The following is a 14,177-nucleotide window of genomic DNA, read 5'->3' as shown; positions in this document are numbered from 1 at the left end:
GATGAGGTAGCAGATGATCAGAAATACCTCAGCCTGAGACCTTGGAGAGCCAAGAGTAGATGCAGAAATCATCTGATCAGGTGCAAGGTGGCTTTATAGGAGGAGGACTTCGAGGGCCTTGCAGAACTCTGACTTTGCCCTAAACCATAAATACCAGGAGTTATTCAAAATAAGCCAATGTGCTTCACAGAGAGCATACATAGCTATTTACACTTTCATGACCATCACTTGATTTTCCAGTTGTTGATATGAGCTGCCTGTGGAAAAGCACTGCTGGTAAGATGACGTGGAAGCTTGGACCACGGTGGTCTCATTCCTAGTCACACTTTGGATGTATGTGTGAACCAGGCCACTGCATGTAGCTTCTCTTGGCAAATGTTTTGAATATTGTATAAAGCAGATGTCTAAATTAGTCCTTTTTCAGTTCACAAATGTCATGAAAATAGCTAGGCTCTACCATGATTGTTAGTTACGTGATCAATGAATGGATTCTGCTAGCAGAACCGCCTATGTGCAACTGCTCAAAGACGAATTTATATATAAAATGTTTATTCATTACATAATTCAGGAAGCAAAAAAAAAATCATACCCCAAAACTTGATGCTATGTAAACAGGTTCACACCCCAATAAATTAAAAAGCCTCCCCAAAATAAAGATGAGAATTTTGTGTGTGTGTGTGTGTGTGTGTGAAATTCCCTTTAAAAATAAATTTGGAGGAGAGGCTGGAGATGTGTCTGCTTTAAGGGCACCCCAAGGGAGTTCTCCCTGTGCAGAATTCATGAACAAGGGGTGTGAGTAGGAGGAGATTTAGACATCCATTATTGAAATTGGATAGGACAAAACAGACACGGCACCTTTTCCCAAGTTTGTGTCTGTAGAGGGGAGGAAGGACTCATTTCCCAACACTCACGAAAACAGCAAGTTGTGGGTCCTCACTATTGACACACCTATTCTAAAAAGGGAGCAATCTTTATTGTCTGGCATAGAAAGGATTGTAGTTGTTCCCCTCTTATGTGAGATGGAAGTGGGGGGAGGGATGGCCCTTCAGGAGCACAGTTACAGAAGTCAGAAGGACTTTTTTTGCCTCCTTCTTTAACTGTCCAGGAAAGAGATGCTCCGTTCTCCTCCTCCTCCCCCCCAGTTGCACACACTCTCTCCGTTCTACAGAACACCTAAAAGGGCTGGGAAAACTAGGTTCTCTAGCTTCCTTACTCAGACGGGAGCGCAAGGGCCAGAGGGGAAAGGACCTGGGAGACCAGTCATTTCTGTTCCTCGGTCAGGATGCTGCCATCATCTTCCCGGCTTCAGAGTCTGCCATTCCTCTCTACCCGCACTCCCAGCAAACAGTGAATTTGGATTTCAGAATCCCCCAAGGGAGTAGGGGAGAGGATAAATACTATAAATGTCACGACCATCTTTCTAAATACTCCCCACTTCAATTTCAATGGGGAAAGACAGCAGAAAGGTTTTGGCAATGACCAGAAGGGAATGGCACAGTGGAAGTTGCACGTCCCAGTAAGTCTCCCAGCAGCAGCCCTTTTCCCCTCTTCGTGTTTCTCTTGATACTCCAGTGACATGTAACAGTCTCTCCAGCTGGTCTAAGCCCACCATGTTCCAGCTGAAGGACCCTGTGGATCCATCCATGTAATGGCTAGCAGAAGGTGGTGGCGGCGGCGGCGGCAGCAGCTCTAAGGTGGAAGCAGTGGGAGCATCCCTGGGTTTGTTTGCTCCTCTTGAACCCTCCCGACGTTAGCACTTGCCTCACTTTTCCTACACTAGTGGAGGGAGAGATGGAGTCACCTCCCACCCCTACTCCGGTCTAATGCCCTCTTGGGGCAAGTCTATGCCGTTTCTAGCACGTGCCTCTAACATTACGGAAGGCAAGGGGGAAGCGTCGGCCCTCCATCCTCCCAAAGGGGAAAACCACCTTAACCGAAGACCCCAACTTGCCACAGGGAAAAGAAAGCAAAGGAGGTGTGGTGCTGATTGCTCCTCTCCTTGGGAGATCAAGTGGCAGGTGGTAACAGGCAGGAAGCAGATGCTGATTTGACAGAACACAGTCCATCAGGGGGAAGCCCTCCCAACTCCCCTAGGAGTAGATGGTGATGACCTCGCTGCCACCGCCCCGGACAAGCAGCACACGCTCCAGACCCTCTGTCAGGACCTCTAGGAACTCCATATCTGCAGGTGGAAGACCGTCAAGGAACCAACAGCGCACAAGTGTCCAGACATCACCTCCCATCCCTCTTGTTCCCTAGCGTAAAGACAGCACACACACACACACACGCGGGAAAGGATACAGTTCTCATCACCCTCAGGATTCCGTGGTGGGCCTGGCATGTTGAGCAGCACGAGCTTGGCCTCGTGGGACTTGTTGACAATGACCTCATTGAGCTTGACAGCTGTGTGCATGCGGCGCACATTGGACTGGTCCCTAGATTGGAGTGGGAAGAGACAGATTATCGCCAAGGCCCAACACGTACGTAGACGTACACATGCAAGAAGCTTTATCAGGAGAACCAGTCTGTGCATCAAGAGATGTGGGGAAATGGATAAAGCACTGAAGCACATGTGGATTAGGGCGGGGAAGGACAGGGCCTTGACTTTCCCACAGAACAGTGAATGACATGGCAGTTGCAGCAAGGTGCCAGCAGGAACTGGGTATGGGATAGAAAGAGGAAGAGAATGGTCTCATGCTGCCAGAGGGAAAGCACGGAGGATCCAAAGAGCAAAGGAAAGGCGGGGGGGGATGTATTTAAAGGTACGGACTGAAAAGGGCCAGCAAGGAAGTTTGTTTTCTGCATCTCTCGGCTTTGTGGAGGGTAAGTTTATGCCCAGTTGTCAAGGATATTCTTACTATACGACACAACTGTAACACCTCGAGAACATTCTGGGTTTGAAAAATAGTGAATGGGGATAATCGCTGTCACTATCCAAGAGGGCTCCTGAAGCCACAGAATGCAGGATAGATCTTTGGGAAGGAGTTAAGTGAACAGAAGAGGGCTGAGATATCTGAGGTGTCTCGGGAACTGGCAGGTCCTTACGGTCGCATGTTGAGCAGATCTTGAAAACCTTCCAGCGTCTTGGGTTTATGCCCAAGGGATGCCATGTACTTGTCCTTGGTCCAAGTCATGTGCACCTTCTCCTGGTAAGTCTCGGTCTCCTCATCATCATCTGAGCCTATGCTGGTCAACCGCAACATAGAGTTCCTGTCCTTCACGAGCTGGGCCTGTGAGGAAGGTATCCCGGGTAGACCAGTGAAGGAGAAACCAGAAACTGCTGATCTTTCAACCTCTTCCCTCCCACCTTGTCTATCCCAGTTCACCTCTCGGTCCCGCTCCGTCTTAGAGAGACGCATTTGCCGCAACATCTGAGAGCGCTGCTCCATCATCAGAGTTCGCTCATATGTGTAGGCAGAGATGTCACTGTCATGCTGCCAGAGGTAAGGAGAAAGAAAAGCTGAGAATGGAAACCTTTACACAGAGCAGGGGCATAACCCTTCCCATGTCTGGCTACGTCCAACACACTTCCAAAGTTCACAATGATGCCTAGATTCCTTCCTAGTGTAACAAATGGCAGATCTGCATGTACATTTCCTTGGGATTAGATACAGACAAGACTTGAAAAACAGGAGTATTGTGGCCTATAATACAAATCTAGCGGTTTCCTTGAAAAGCAGAAAGCATGTAAGAACCAAGAACCCCCAGTGGCTAGCTCGCATAACTATGGAGGAAAAAAGGCAACATGTAACATGTGGGCAGTTGCTGAAGAAACACAGCATAGTTGAGCATGGATTTCACAAGGTAAAGGTGGGATTCTTGTATTCAATATGCCTCCAAGTCCTTGCCTCATTCCCTAGTTACCAACTAATCTCCCAAGTCCTGCTCATTGCTGTCTAGCACCCATCTAAGTTGTTGACGAGAGGAAAAGCAGGTAACCATCCCTGCACCCCAAACCCCCTCCCTGGTTCTTCTCCCCAGTTTTGTCTCTCTCACCATTTCCACCACTTCCACCTCTGCCTCAATGCGGAGGTGGTAGAGGAAGGTTGCCAGATCCTTCTTCATCTGGATGCTGTTGTCCTCCAGCTGGGCGACTGTGAAGATGCGGATTTTGCACTTGCGCCAGACCTTTGAAGAGGGAGAGCCAGTGACCCCATTTGCCAGCTTCACTGCCCTTGGCTTTGCCTCCCCAGTGACACCTCCCCACCAGCACCTTGTGTTGCTTGAGGAGGAAAGGGAGTAGCATCAGCATCCCGCCATCGTGCACGATCCACCAGACGTCGATGTTGCCCTCAGGAAAGGGCTCTGCATTACTGGGGAAGAAGGCCACGTTCTTTGCCACGAGCAAGGCTAGGTGGGCAGCTGTAGTCACGCGGACGGTGCCTGGAAGGTCAGAATAGAAAGCCATGCAATAGAGTTCACCAATGATGAAGCCTCCCCTTCACACACACCCCCCAAGAAGGGACCGTACCAATGAAGGTCTTCCAAGCGCGGGCGTCCTCGCTCTGGCGCCAGGCGTTGGGCCAGCCCATCACCACCGTGTTGTGCTTCATGCCACCCAGCCCGCAGGACTGAATGAGGTGGGAGATGCCCTCTCGCACCTTGGCAGCCACCACGATCTGGCAGAAGCCTTTCACCCTCTCCGCCTCCATCAGGTGCTTGATGGTCTGAAACAACACACGTGAGGCTGCTTGAGGGTGCCAGCATCCAAAGCACTCCTCAGTATCCCAGCTGGAGGGGTGCTTTGCCACAGTGTTTTCTGGCCAACAGGGTCCACCTTAAAACCCATCCTTTGGATCTGAATGCAGTGTGGGGCTAGAGGGAATCGTTGACAGAACAATCTCTAAAATTGCCAGGGGTTTCTGCAGCAGTTTCTAATAACAGAACTGAGGCTCTCTTGTGGGAAATGTGGGATGGCAATATATTTTAATGCCTTCTTTTAAAGAAGGGCAACAGTCTTCTAGCCTCCGAACATGGCACACTTCATAGATGCTGTTAGTCTTAAAGAGGTCTCGGGACACAGACTGAATCCACACATCCGGCATCTTGGCTGGTCCTAATTCAGGCACATTTCCTGAGTATGGCCAGGCCATATTCATAGCTCGGACAGAACTGAAGAACCTGCTTAGGGCCAACCAGATACTTGCATGTTTAGTAATGTTGCCTTTTTAAGTTAAGAAGAGCATGTGCAGGGTGGCTGGAAGCAAAACCTTCTCCTTGCTTGCCTTACAACCTCATGCTCCACTGCTTTAAAACATCCATCTCCCACCCCACTCTAATACTGGGAGTCAAGCTAGGGGAGACTAAGAAGTGGGGGGTGGGGGATAGATGGGCCAGTGGATTGCGCTCTTGTCCCCCACATGCTCCTTTTAATGGTAGGAGTTAATCCCCACCTAGCCCCACTCTAGCTAACAAGTGGGGTTTGGCCCTTAGTTGGATCATAACCTGAGATCTGTTCCAGACGCCAGTGCTCAGCTATGGGACCCAAATCCCCACTGGGGAGGGAACACAGCTCAGCGGTCGACCCTGTGCTTTGCATGCAGAAGGTTCAATCCCCAGTATCTTCAACTGAAAGGCTTTCAGATAGCCAGGCTGGAAAAGACCCCAATTCCCAAGGTTTTAGAGAGCTGCTGGAAGTCAGGCGACACAGCGCTGAGCTAGATGGACCGGTGATCTGCCCTGGTGTATGGCAGCTTCCCTCATTCCATGCACCTAATGCTTATGGGAAACCTTTGCTTTTTGCTTGAATAACCACCGCCGGCCTCTTTGCGCTTTGAACCAGGAGGTTTCCAAGCCTGACCTATGCCCTGGGGCTTAAGCCTCCTCCTTCACCAATGAAATCCAGTAAGCTGAAATGGGCTTCGGCAGAGGTTCACCTGCTCGGCGGCCAGTGCCTCACAGTAGCTCTCCAAGAAGTTGCCCACCATGACGGAGCCTACAATGGTGAGACCCTTGCCGGCTTTCAGCTGGGAGGCAAAGGTGAGCAGGCGTGGATGCTTCACATGCAGGTCCTCATCCAGCTTTATCAGCACCAGCAGTTGTGGCCTAGGAAGAAAAGGATGCCCAAAATGCACATATGGGGGGTGAAAGCAGATGGGTTCAGGCTGTCACACAGAAGCGCATATTCATGTACACACATGGAGACGTTGACAGCACAACAGAGCTGTATGTACACAATACATATACACGCGCGCATGTGCCCTAGGTTTCTACACCTTGTACACATATCCCACAGTGAGACAGCAGAATGGAGAAGCAGCAAGTCTCTTCCCTACCTCCAGTTCTTGGTGTGGGGTGGCCCCTCCTCAAGGCGCAGCAAGGCAAAGCGGGCTGCACTCAGGGACAGGCCGCGGATGCCGTCGCCCCACTCCTTCTCAGCCCTGGGGAGAATGCACAAAGGGTTCAGCCAAACAAGGAGCTTAGGAGAGCCAAGTCACAAAGTGCCCCCTCCTTTCCAGGACTGTTGGAGGAGGGGGAAACAGTGCCAAGGTGATCATGCAGAAACCAGGCAGAACGTGGTCAGGTGTCAGGACTCCCACCCTCATCCTTCATCTGTTCTAAACTGCTCATCCTTCAAAGAAAGGGATCTTGGCTCTAAGCCCCAACATCCTCTTACCAGTGCTGCATTTTTCACAAAGAGAAAAAGATTTTTCTCGGTGAGGGGAAGAGAGGGCAGAAATTCTAGTCCTCTCTTTACTGTTATTGAAAATAGAAGTCCCAAGAATTGCGGCTCTAGTTATCTATGTAGAATCATAGAATAGTAGAGTTGGAAGGGGCCTATAAGACCATCGAGTCCAAGAGTTTCGGCTATTGGGCGGTATAGAAATGCAATAAATAAATAACCCCCTTGCTCAATTCCAAAGGCTGAGCACTAGAAACCCTCAACCTTTACATGACAAACTCAGTAAGGGTGTCGGAAGCCAAGGATCCTACACCCCACCCCACTGGAGAATGGCTGAGTGTGTGTTGCTGCAAGGAATGCTCCCTACTGTCCCTTTGTTGAGAGAGGGCAGGCTACATAAAGGTTTGGATTCCAGAAACCCAAAAAGGTTTGAGGTACTCACCCGTGGTACTCAATATATTTGTAGATCATTCCAGCTATCACCATGGCGACGATGGCGTAATACCAGGAGGAGATGAACATGAGTGCCACACAGATACTCATGCCCATGAAAGAGAGAGCCCTGCAAGGAGAGAAAGCGTGGAGGGGAAGGCGCACAGGCCATGGTTAACTGATGAACATGAAAGCAACAGGTTTTTAAAAAATTTTGTTAAACAGGAGCCAACACGCCCAGGATGCTGAATTCTATCCCAGCGAATGACCTTTGCACTTATCAGCAGACCTGCCAAATAGCCAGAGTCCCAGTTCCCCCCTTGTACTCTAATCTGGAGACACAATTCCTTTTGCACAACTGATATATAAGCACTCCCATATCCAAGTTCCCACCCCCTCTGCATGTAATACCCACCTATGTCCTTCCCTCTCCCAGACCGCTGGGCAGTGTAGTGCTCTTACCAGTGGTAATACCGGAAGCGGGGTCTCCAGTTGGGGGAGCGTAGCAGGGTTTGTAAGGCGCAGGCCAGGTTGACGAAGAGGTAACACATCAGGAAGAACCTAGGAAAGAACAACACGTGGAGTGAGTGGTGCATGCTTCCCAGGGACCCCACCCCATGGTCAATATGGCACTTACATGGAGAGGATGGGGGCCACCAAGTCCAAAGAAGCAATGAGGATCCCCAGTTCTGCAATGCCTGCTGTAAGGAGCAAGGCCCAGGTGGGCTCCCCATTGGCTTTGCCATGGCCAAATACCTAGAATGAATAAGGAAGGGAGGGAGGGAGAGAGAGAGAGAACACGTCTACCTTAGAAACTGACTGCTTAAAACAAAAAGATGTTTTTCCTATCTAGCGGCAAGACAAGCTGTTGTCAATCTTACCCGCAGGAAGGGTATAATGTTGTCCTTAGCTATGGCCTGGAGCAGCCGAGGTGCACCAGTGAGGCTCTGCAGCCCAGCGCCACATGTGGAGAAGAATGAACCAATGACAATGACCCACGGAGAAGGCCAGGACAGTGTCCCCACCACTAGGTTCCCCTTCACTGTGTCACCAAACCTATCCGATGGGAACAAAGAGCAAGACTGTAAGTTGCCGGCCTAAGGGCTAAGGATGAGTAGTGCAGGTATCCAGTTGAAATAAGCCTTCCAGAAGGTAAAACATTCAGAAGACATTAGGTTGGATCCTGACTAGGTTAATTGCATTTGAGTCCCACTGGTTTCAATGGGGATAAAGGGAACTAACTTAGAGTGCAATCCTATACACTTCGACTTGGAAACAAGTTCAATAGGGCTTATTTCCAGGTAAGTAGCTATAGGATTGCTGTCTTAGTCTGGATCCAGCCTATAAAAAGGAAGCAAGAGAGAAACGATCAGCAAATATCCAACCTAAATACAGAGAACTGGATAGGTCAGAAGTGTGTGCCAAAAAGTCCAGAGTCTACCTCTAAAGTGACCCACACACACACACACAGAAATACACTTTTAACCAAGGTAGTCTAAACTTTTTATCCAGAATAAAGTTACACAACTGATATATATCTGAGAAATGTAGCACAACCACTTACTTGTCTCTGAGCACGACGCCTTCCACACAAGCTCCAAACAGCACCACATTGCTAAGATCTGGTGTGTCAAACAGTCAAGGAACAGTAACATATCATTGTACAACATGGTGCAAGAACAAATACGGTGCAAATCCTCGCATGCGCCTTTCCTCACGTGCGCAAATTGCCCCCAGCCTTATCCTTTCTTATTGATTCTACGTTGCCTCATCCATTTGCAACAAAGGATACACACAAAAGAGGTGGTGAGAATAGCCAAGATGGTACCAATGGGAATAGATTTCTGGGCATCCCTCAGGTCCCCAGAACGATTTGATCCAGCCATGATTCCTGTGAAGATAAAAGCACAGAAGCATGTTGGAGCCCTTGATATCTCACCATTGAAAGGGCCCTGTGAATTCTGCACCACATGTGGAGAGTACGAAATTCATATTCCATAAGTGAAGGAAGTAAACAATTTTTTTAAAAAAAAACACAACGAACTATGCTGACGCTTTGTACTAACTTTTTAGCAGGGAACCCATTACTTCGTTGTGGGGTCCTTGCCAGTGAAATTGGGCCATTATAGGAAAACAGCACAGCAAATCTGCATCCAGCCTCACCTTCTACTAGGGGGTTTAGATTGGCCAAGATTAGCCCCCCTTACCCAGGCTGAGGAACTGCCATTTGATGAAATCTGCAAGAGTCTATGGAAGAAGGGTCAGTTTTGAACACAAGCCTCCAAGTTATCTACCCTTCTGATGCTCATTGGCTCTGGAGACACATCTGAACAATGGCCATCAGCAACGTAGCTCTTACCAGTGACCGAGGGGAAAAAGATGCCCACAAGAAGGGTAAAGGAAGTGGTGATATCAGACAGCACGTAAAGCTGGTTCAGGGCTCCCCCAGCATCAACCGAGGGCTGTGATGGCTTCTCAATGATCTCGCCTTTCATCAAGTAACTGCTCCAAAGATTCTCTGCAATTAATTACCAACATCAACGTCATTTTGTTTATTTGTTTCACCCTTCTTCCAACAAGCCCAAGTGTACAAAGATCTCCCTTTAGGCTGAGAGACTGTAACTGGCCCAAGTACCCAGTTGATCTTCGAAGGCACTACAGCACACTGGTTCTCAATTAGGGAAGGAAGGGAAATAGCTGCCTATTGGGACAGTGCTTAGGACAACTCTTGGGACTTCCCAACATTTTTTTTTTTTGGGGGGGAGTGCATTTTTGGAAGGGAAGAAAAAAGCCCGGTCTCTCTCACCGGTGATAATGCCACTGGCCAGCCCTGGGATGCCCTGGATAACAGTGACGTTGTTGTGTTGAAAATACTCGTCACAAGAGGTATTTAGATGCTTGCTGTAGTTGCAGAAGTATTCCCAGAGGCGAGTGGGCACCGTGAGGTTGTCAAGATCTTGAGTCTTGGTGCATTTGTCAAAGTTGTGTCCAGAGAGGGAGCGATTCCCCAGCATGCACACACTAAATGAAGACACAGAAAGGTGAGCAAGAGTTAAAACTTTAAAGGTGCCAAGGCACACAGATATGTAAACCAATTTGAGAGTCCCGGCTCCCTATTACCCAAGGACATAGAGAACTGTAGTTCTGCGCATGAGCAGAGAGGGGTGTAGTCTTCCAAAAGCATCAGCAGAGATCTCTAGCCCTTTCACAGAACAGAGAACCCTAAGCACTGTGGCATAACTACATTATCTAGCATCATTTGGGGGAGGGAGATCCATGACCCTGAGACTGAGTTAAAGCAATGTCACAATTTGCAATCTCCAAAGATTTTGGTAACCTACGGGAAATCGGGAGGTGCAAAGGAGGACTTGATGGCACCAGCATAGATAGCCAGGATGGAGACAATGACACAGGCGAGAAAGAGAGAGGCGAACTTGTTCACGTAGCGCACGCCCACGAACACCACCAGCACCATGAGAACCAGGAAGGCTGAGCCATACACCCGCATGTTGTTCAATATGGCTGCCGACTCCTTCAGGGGATCTTTACTATGAAAGATAGCTGCTTCAGGGGCAATGTACATCTGAGAAAAGGCAAGAAACATACACATATCACATTTTGGAGCAGTAATAGCATAGTCAGAAGAATGAAAATAATAAACATAGTGATTGCATGGCTTTAGAAGATGCTGGGTCTGATTAGGGCAATCTCATGCCTCTCAGGAAGGGGCATAGCTGAGTGGCATGGGACATACTTCACAAGTACAAAGCCTTCTTGTATCTCATGGACCTTATGGGATCCTAAATACTTGCCAGGAAGATTTCAATGGCTCCCAAGATATACATTGCAGCAGCAAAGGTAGTGCCCAGATAGAAGCACAGTCCCACAGCTCCTCCAAACTCGGGCCCCAGTGCTCTTGAGATCATGAAATATGAACCCCCAGCTGCAGAGAGGAGACAAAGACGCAGGTAGGAGAGATGGGGTAGAGGATCAAAAAAATCTTACTGTGTGCAGTTCCTACACACCCTACCACTGCTGTAGAAGAATTTATTTATTTATTTATAGGATTTATATAACACTTTTCACTAGGATAACTCCAAAGTGGCTTGCAATAATGCACTGTAATACACTCAAACAACAAGATGAAATCAGCAGATAAGAGACAAAGGATAACAGGTCAAAGGGTATTTAAAAGTGTATCAAATCCCATTAGAAGTCATTAAAAGCCTAGAACTGGATGGACTTAGTCTGTCATCAAGAAAACAACAACAATGGTATGAAGAGAACATGTTTAGGGAAAGAATTCCATAATTTGGGTGCGACCACATGAAAATACGTTTTTTCCAATACCTACTTGCCTAACCTCTGAGGGTTGAGGCAACCAGCAGGGCTCCTCAAGGTGGATGAAACTGGTTGGCAGGTAGGTACATACAGGAAAAGCGGGGTCTTTAATATTATTAATAATAAAAGCGGGGTCTTTAATATTAAGTACTCACCAGGCACAACTCCATTGGTGGCAATGGCACTCATGGAGATGGCTGTTAGCAGCGTCTGAGGAGGAGATGAGAAAATGACAGCAAGAGGTTTCAGAAGACAAACGCACAAACATAGAGCTTTGCCTACTCTTATCTCGTTGTGCGATAAAGACTTCAGAAATTAAGACTAACGCACCTTCTTACAACTTTTGGATCTTATTTTATTTAACAACTCTTGATCCTCTTTGCTTTTCTTTCTGGTCGGTTTCACGTAGCAGTGATTAAGAAATATACTGTATCTTCATTAGGTTTTTCTAATTGATATTATTATAGGCAATTATGTTAAGATGCCAGAATAGAAGTGCCCCTTTCCTTCATTAGCTTGAGCAAAAAAGCTATGGTCAGATAGAAGGGCAGGAATACAGCAATAGCTCAGACAAGGAAAATGTAGAAAAGTTGTGGAAGCAAAGACTATCACTGGCTTCAACATACAACTGGATATATTTGTGAAGGATAATTCATGATTTTTATATTAGCATCTTAGATGTGTCCTGTAAAAATGGGCAAGTGTGATTTCTCTTCCCCTTCCATGAGGTGTGGGGGGGGGGCACTTCCTCTCCTAATCTTTCTCTCTAGAACATTAAAGGGCAATATACTAGGATGTGAAACAGGTGGGGGAACTCACACAGCAGCAGCAGATGAGGACAATGGCAAAGGCTTGCAACACTCCCGCTGTACCAACCACCCAGGTGAGTCTCAAGAAAAGAATCACTCCAAAGATGTTCTGAAGGCAGGGCAGGTAGACTCCCATAAACGTGCCCATCTGTGGAGTCTGGGATACAGAAAGGACAAGCAGGGTCACAAGACCTATCCTGATCACTTTGTTATAATTACCTTATTTTCCAGCCTTCCGCTCTACCAACTTCTTTTAAATGCTAACCTGCAATCTCTGCCCTTAAGCTCTCTTTTCCTTGCCTCCCCTCATCACACCTCCAACTTTAATTTGGTAGAATTTCCAGACCAACTCAATCACCATGCTCAAGGCAGGAAACAGTATTAGTTATGCAGATGAAAGATGTCAAATTAAAATAAATTGAAAATAGATTACACGCGCACACAAAAGTTGTGCTCCCAGGAAGCTTCAGAAACTAAAATCCAGGACAAACACAAAGGTATTTTAACATTTACAGAAGCAGCCCAGAATTTGATTCTGGAAAACCTCAAGGAAAGAGAAGTTCCATAGTTGTAAGGAAGCTATTGGGAAGCATTAACTCCTCACGGACCTAACCTCCAACTCTTCTGCACTCTCATCTAAAGATGATTCCCACCTCTAACTCCCCACAGTCTTTGTTCCCTAAAAGCAGCCATTCTAGTCCTCACCTTGGTGGGTTTTTTCTTGCCTGGAGGGACATTTTCAGCCTCCTCATGTTCTCGGGCACCCTGCATCAAGTTGGTGTAGTTGGCCATGCGGTTGAGCAGGGAGGACACCTTGGGCCGGGTGTCCATCTCCTCCTGCAAAGTGGAAAGAAGGGAAGACATTAAAACAATTTGCTCTGAAAAATTCTCTTTAGAGGGATGAGGCAAGAGTTCAGTAAACACTAATAGAGCTGCAGCGATGAGATAAGGAAGGCAATTTAAGTCAGAGTAAGAGAAACAGGGCTTGATATAAACAAACTAGATATAATCTGGGGATAAAAAATACATTACATGCACCCTACTTCTGCAGCCTGTATACAAAGATTACAAAAAGGTGTCAAGTTTGCAAACATTGCTTATTTTGCATAATTTATTCTGCTTCCTCTAATTATGGGAAGAGGGGGAGTGACACAGGCTACTGACTCCTGCTGCCTAACTATTGGAAATCCTATGGAATCTTCATCTGACTTTTAGCTCTCTCCAAACAGTTCCTATACACTTTTAACATTGTCTTTGCAGCTATGAGGGCTAGAAGTGTCGTAGAAGGAAGGAAGATAGATCCACTCAAAAAAATTATAGATACAGAATTCAGTGTCCCAATTCCAATTCATTGTCACTGCACCTTTTTCGTCCATTTAGAAGAACACAGTGAGCTTTGGAATTAAAGGGGGATACACCTATCAATGAATGTAATTAACGGGTATATTGAAGGATGGATATGTGTGTGGACAGATAGTGGGAGGAGGGGAGACAAGAATGATGATCTCACCTCAAAGAGTGCCAAATTCTTGTCAAAGAATTCATCGCCATCTTCATAGTTGATGTTGTTGAGATAGGCATGGGGATCCTTCTTGTGTCCAGGATCTGCAACAGGAGAGAGTGAGCTCAAAGGAAGGGAAAGAGTAGACCACAACCACAAAACATTTCTTAAATGTATCCCCAACCCTGGCTACTGAAGTTGCATCTGAACTTATTATACCGGGAACAGTAAAAGACACATATACTGTTCCTCTCCTTGCTTTACAAGCAGAAGGGAGAAGTGAGAGAGTCCCATACCACATGGCTTTTCTGTTCTGGAATTTTTCTTCTGGTAGCTGGAAGGATGGATAAATGGAGAGGCAGCCACTTATCTGCAAAGCTATGACATCCTTTTTGCATAGAGGTAAGGTTGCCCGAAAGGCAATCATTTGCTTATTAATTTGCCAGCAAGGAAATGGGTAATGAGCTTCAGG

General features: G+C 47.2%; 1 protein-coding gene across 5 annotated transcripts in view; it reads right to left on the bottom strand.

The window, feature by feature from the left end:
* Nucleotides 1-532: 532 nt before the first annotated feature.
* SLC12A6 (solute carrier family 12 member 6) overlaps nt 533-14,177 on the bottom strand; it is a 42,011-nt gene continuing 28,366 nt past the window's right edge. For 3 of the 5 annotated variants that reach the window (XM_063138321.1, XM_063138323.1, XM_063138324.1), the window contains 22 exons: nt 13,715-13,809; nt 12,910-13,041; nt 12,215-12,361; nt 11,551-11,605; nt 10,867-10,997; nt 10,396-10,637; nt 9,861-10,075; nt 9,414-9,572; nt 8,847-8,945; nt 8,619-8,676; nt 7,936-8,110; nt 7,692-7,810; nt 7,517-7,615; nt 7,065-7,184; nt 6,276-6,380; nt 5,877-6,045; nt 4,472-4,667; nt 4,214-4,383; nt 3,997-4,128; nt 3,046-3,434; nt 2,302-2,435; nt 533-2,182 (listed from right to left, as the gene is read on the bottom strand). In XM_063138321.1, coding sequence (XP_062994391.1) covers nt 2,091-2,182; nt 2,302-2,435; nt 3,046-3,434; nt 3,997-4,128; nt 4,214-4,383; nt 4,472-4,667; nt 5,877-6,045; nt 6,276-6,380; nt 7,065-7,184; nt 7,517-7,615; nt 7,692-7,810; nt 7,936-8,110; nt 8,619-8,676; nt 8,847-8,945; nt 9,414-9,572; nt 9,861-10,075; nt 10,396-10,637; nt 10,867-10,997; nt 11,551-11,605; nt 12,215-12,361; nt 12,910-13,041; nt 13,715-13,809 — 3,233 coding nt within the window. In that variant the 3' untranslated portion in view covers nt 533-2,090. The remainder of the gene's footprint in view (nt 2,183-2,301; nt 2,436-3,045; nt 3,435-3,996; nt 4,129-4,213; nt 4,384-4,471; nt 4,668-5,876; nt 6,046-6,275; nt 6,381-7,064; nt 7,185-7,516; nt 7,616-7,691; nt 7,811-7,935; nt 8,111-8,618; nt 8,677-8,846; nt 8,946-9,413; nt 9,573-9,860; nt 10,076-10,395; nt 10,638-10,866; nt 10,998-11,550; nt 11,606-12,214; nt 12,362-12,909; nt 13,042-13,714; nt 13,810-14,177) is intronic. The other 2 variants (XM_063138322.1, XM_063138325.1) reach the window with 1 other exon arrangement.

The sequence above is a fragment of the Elgaria multicarinata genome, chromosome 11, assembly GCF_023053635.1.
Source record: "Elgaria multicarinata webbii isolate HBS135686 ecotype San Diego chromosome 11, rElgMul1.1.pri, whole genome shotgun sequence".
Lineage (NCBI taxonomy): Eukaryota > Metazoa > Chordata > Lepidosauria > Squamata > Anguidae > Elgaria > Elgaria multicarinata.
Note: the sequence above shows the minus strand (reverse complement) of the source record. Positions and strands in the feature narration are given on the sequence as shown.